This window comes from Euphorbia lathyris, chromosome 6, assembly GCF_963576675.1.
Source record: "Euphorbia lathyris chromosome 6, ddEupLath1.1, whole genome shotgun sequence".
NCBI lineage: Eukaryota > Viridiplantae > Streptophyta > Magnoliopsida > Malpighiales > Euphorbiaceae > Euphorbia > Euphorbia lathyris.
Window position 1 is genome coordinate 23,302,458 of NC_088915.1, and position 5,073 is coordinate 23,307,530.

At 34.9% G+C, this 5,073-nt stretch overlaps 1 protein-coding gene across 1 annotated transcript; it reads left to right on the top strand.

Annotated features, from left to right (window-relative positions):
- The first annotated feature begins 329 nt into the window (after nucleotides 1–329).
- LOC136232049 ((-)-germacrene D synthase-like) lies at nucleotides 330–4,645 on the top strand. The gene is made up of 6 exons (XM_066021090.1): nucleotides 330–449; nucleotides 689–950; nucleotides 1,025–1,397; nucleotides 1,466–1,684; nucleotides 2,103–2,241; nucleotides 3,856–4,645. Exons 1-6 carry the CDS (start codon nucleotides 330–332, stop codon nucleotides 4,420–4,422), a joined length of 1,680 nt encoding a protein of 559 aa, XP_065877162.1. The 3' UTR covers nucleotides 4,423–4,645.
- Nucleotides 4,646–5,073: the final 428 nt, after the last annotated feature.

Consider the following 5,073-nt stretch of genomic DNA (forward strand, 5'->3'; position numbering starts at 1 on the left):
TTAATGGGGTGAGAAATACCATTTTATGGAGTTAAAGATAGTAAATAGGACATTCAATGAGTTGAAGAGATAAAATGATCAATTTGAACAAGTTAAGAGGGCTCGATGAGCATTATATAGTACCTTGTATTAAAAACTTCTTGAGTTCCAACACGCTATACTCGTATAGATTGCAGAGGAGTGTAGTAGAATTTAAAAAAAAAATAGTGCATTAAAAAAAACGTGAATCATGCACAACACAAAATGCCATGTGGCTCGTACGCAAAAACTTGGCCACCACTTGCCTATATAAACCATATTATCAAGTGAGCAAATATTCACAAGACAAAATGTCAGCTCCAGTTTCCACTATTCCTGCCGGATCTGAAGTTATTCGCCGGTCTGCTGATTATCATCCTAGCATTTGGGGTGATCATTTCCTCTCCTATACTTCTAATGATCAACTTTTGGTAAAATAATTGTATTCTTTCTACCTTCTCTTTTAATTTCAATTTGCCAAACCATGCATATACGTAATCGATGTCAGAGCTTAACTATCAGCTCGAGCTTTTAGTTCCACGACAATTTGAGTCGAGCTCGAACTCAACGTTCTGTTTGTGAATTTTGGGCGAGTTTGCTGGCGACCTACTTGTTAATATGTTCATGAGTACTTTATTTACTTAACAAGAGCTTGTAAATATATATATAGGTAAAAGATGACATATCAAGACATGAAAAGCTGAAGCAAGAAGTGACAAGTATGTTAAAAGGATGCCCTAAAGTTCCTGAAACATTGGAAATGATTGATGCAATCCAACGGCTAGGAATCCAGTATCATTTTGAAACTCAGATTGATGAAATCTTAAGAAATATGATGGATGAAATATTATGTCTTGATGATGATGACCTATATCTCATTTCTCTCAAATTTCGACTTCTTAGGCAACATGGTTATAACATGATTCCATGTGGTACGCTGTCCTCCACACCTTTCCATTTCATTTGTTTAATTACCGGAATTAATATCTGTTGCTGTTACTGTTAGATGTTTTTGATAAGTTCAAGGATGAGAATGGAAAGTTCAAGGATTCAATTGTTAATGATGTTAGAGGAATGTTAAGCTTGTACGAAACTACACATCTAAGAACTCATGGAGAAGAAATTCTAGACCAAGCACTTGGTTTCACTATAGCTCATCTTCAAACCATGAGTACCCAATTGAGCTCTCCTTTTGGTGACCAGATAAAGCATGCTTTGAAGCAACCATTTCATAAGGGGCTGCCGAGATTGGAGGCCAGGAGCTACTTTCATTTTTATGAACTAAATGCTTCATGTAACAAAATTCTACTCTCCTTTGCTAAGTTGGACTTCAATTTGTTGCAAAAGCAGCACCAGAAGGAGCTAGGCGACATTACCAGGTTCTATTTCATTACAATTAGCTTCTACATTATTATATACAAAATATGCTAATTGGGTTTAATTTTAGGTGGTGGAAAGAATTAGACTTTGCAAAAACGGTGTCTTTTGCAAGGGATAGAGTTGTGGAATGCTATTTTTGGACATTAGGAGTGTATTTTGAGCCCCAATATGCTGTGGCTAGAAGCATAGTAACCAAAGTCATCGCAATTACTTCTGTTCTTGATGATATTTATGATGTCTATGCAACTCCTCCAGAACTTGACCTCTTCACTGCAGCTATTGACAGGTTTGAATCATGTTTATTCACTTTTATTCTATCAAGCTGTATATTAAACCCTAATATAGCCGAGTTTACGCGTTAACGCCCTATCCGTAAACTTAGACACACATATTTGTTCATGAAAAGCGTTAACTTTCTGTCCGATAAACTCCTAAACTTGATCTTAATTCATAATTCTTCCAATTCATCACTTTCAATACCATTAATTATATTTCATGATTTAGTACATCCACATCCACATTTAATTTAATAAACATAAAATAAAAATATTAGATATAATATATATTTTATAATATTTATAATTTGTGATGATAGTAAGTTGTAGATATGATGTTGTATAAATTACAATGGATAACATTATTATCTTGGTTCATTTCAAAGTTGACCACATATGTTATTGTCATTTCACATTCACATTTCACAGATGGGACATCAACGTGATGGATGAGTTTCCGGAGTACATGCAACTAGTTTACAAATCACTTATAGATATTTATTCCGAAATTGAGGAACGTGTCTTAAATCAAGGAACAGCATATAGACTTTCTTATGCAAAAGAAGCAGTGAGTTAATATAATCACGTGGTTTTCCATGTCACTAGAATGATTAGGTGTGTTAACGAGTCTTAGTAGTTCGCAAACTATTCTAGTTTGGTTCGGTGAAAGCTTGATTAAAGCTCGGCTCGATAGGGCTCGAATCGAGTTCGGGATTGGCTCGAGCACTAATGAGGTGAGTCCGAGCTTCCTTAGATTCGGCAAAAAAGCTCGTGAGCATGCTCGATTATTTTTAAATACTATATATATATTTAATATATATTTAATTGGTTATTATTAGCTTTCATCACAATTCACAACTCAAATAACATTTAACTCATCCAAAAAATAGTGAATTACTCAATACCGCTCCTAAATTACCTCTTACCGCCCCATTTGGACTTTTTTGCCCTTCTCATAATTTTGATAAAAAACTAAAAATTCTTTCTTTAAAATCACAAACTCGGACAATAATAATTGAAATTATGAAATTTGTACTTTTTTGCCATTCTCATAATTTTGATAAAAAACTAAAAATTCTTTTTCTAAAATCACAAACTCGAACAATAATAATTGAAATTATGAAAATAATTGATATGCGACAATCCGAATCCCAAAAATGGATGATTATGAGTCGGAAACAATAAAATTTACATTTTTTTCTCAAAAAAATCATGAACACAATGCATATTTTTTGTGACGATTAGCATTTTTCGTCACAAAAAATTAGAGAATTTTGTATTTTTCGTCGTTAAAAAGTCTACGATTGTGCCTAGGTCCAATTTTGGTCTAAGTGGGTGCTAGACCGCTCAGCCAATGGGCTGGGCGGATCCAGCACCCGTCCCACCACTGGGCTGGGCGGATCCAGCATCCGCCCAGCCAATGGCTTAGGCGGATATACCACCCTCCCAAGCCATTGACTGGGCGGATCTAGCACCCACCTAGACCAAAATTGACGTTTTTTTCTCAAAAGGACAAAATTGTCCAAATGGGGGCGGTAAGAGGTCATTTGAGGGTGGTAAGTAGCAACATCCAAAAAATAATACAAAAAAACTTAGACACTAGACAATTAGGTTTTGATAAAGAATAAAATAAATTACAAATTTTAATATATTTTATTGTTTGAAATTTTTCTCCGAGTTTGTGTTTTCCGATCACAAATACTCACTACTATACTGGAATATCGACCATAATATGATTGTTTTTCTTTATAAATATTTTAAACTTATATGGGGTATGTTATAAAGATTTTTTGTTTACTAAGTATATAATGAATTTGGTTAAAGCTCGATAAAAGCTCGGCTCGATCAAAGCTCGGTTCGAGAGCGTTCGGCTCGAGATATTAACGAGCCAATACTAAGCCTACCTAGGGTTCGCTCTGCTCGACTCGTTTACACCTCTAAGGATGACCCTCAATTCATATTTGGATACGTGTATTGTGATCTCACGTAGTAATTAAAATAGTGGGGTCTTTTATAATATGTGTGGGTCTATGTTACACATGTCAAAATATGTACGAGAGGTTCTCCATTTGACCGAAGAACCGAGTGCTTCTAATAATTCAAATATAGGTAAAAAAAACCTGCCAAAATGTCAAAAAATTAAGTCCTAATGAAAACGCTAATTGATTGATTGATTTATCAGATGAAAAAACAAGTGAGAGCATATTTTGAAGAATCAAAATGGTTCCAGCAAAAACACATACCAACAATGGAGGAATACATGGTTGTGGCATTAGTCTCCTCAGGATACCCACTGCTAGCCACAACATCACTTGTAGGAATGGCTGATACTGATAATGTTACCAAAAACACATTTGATTGGTTAAATTCTGAGCCAAATAAGATAGTGAGAGCCTCATCAACAATTGCTAGACTGATGGATGACATTGTATCCCACAAGGTTGAGCAAAAGAGAGGTGATGCTGCTTCAAGCATAGAGTGTTACATGAAACAATATAATTGCACAGAAGAAGAAACAGTTGATGAATTCAAAGAAAGAGTTATAAGTGCTTGGAAAGATATTAATGGAGAGTTTATTCACTACTCTAACTCGGGCTCGGACTCGGACTCGGTTCCTATGGCAGTGCTGATGAGAATACTGAACCTTGCAAGAGTAATGGATGTACTTTACAAGGATGAAGATTGCTATACTAATTCTGGAGGTGTCTTGAAAGATTTTGTATCTTCCTTACTGGTTCAGCCTATATAAACTAAATCCTCAGAACATTTCTTCAAAATTTGTGCTTAATTTATAAGCAGGATTGCCTTGATACATTATTTGGGGTGTGGCTTTATGTTATTAAGATAAAATTCATGTTTTTTTTTTTCTCAAATCCTTGTTGAATATTATGTGGGGGATTGTGTTTATTTTTCTACTGTGTGTAATTTGTTTGTTTATAAATAAATCTGCCATTATTTTGGTTGGTTTCTTATTTTATTTCTGAAGCTTAATTTTGGGTTTGGTTCGGTTCGGTTTAAAACGGAATGAAACGAACCCGAATTACATGTTTTGGTTATAAATAAATCTGTCATTATTTTGGTTTGTTAGAATTCTCCATCTCTGAGTTTATCAAAAGTTAACATTAATAGCTCGGGACTTGGTTTCCCGGGAGATGTTGGAGCAGGGGAAATTTTCTCACCTTGGGGAGTTTTGCTCAGGGATGTTTTGCCTTTTCAGCCTTTCTAATATTCCTATTACGGAGTTCAAAGAAGCGATTTTTGCAATCCAATTAGCTTAGGAGAAAGGTTGGTTGAAGCCGTGGATAGAAAATGACTCAATCTACATAGTTAACTTGTTGAAGAATCATTCCTTTGAGGTTCTCTGGTCTTTTAGACATGATTGGTTAACTTGTCTTAATCA

Bases quoted from the DNA above. Each gene is read 5' to 3' on its own strand.
- LOC136232049 (XM_066021090.1), top strand. From the start codon at position 330: ATGTCAGCTCCAGTTTCCACTATTCCTGCCGGATCTGAAGTTATTCGC. The intron at 1,398-1,465 runs GTTCTATTTCAT...GTTTAATTTTAG, and splicing joins GAGCTAGGCGACATTACCAG to GTGGTGGAAAGAATTAGACT. The intron at 2,242-3,855 runs GTGAGTTAATAT...TTGATTTATCAG, and splicing joins TTTCTTATGCAAAAGAAGCA to ATGAAAAAACAAGTGAGAGC.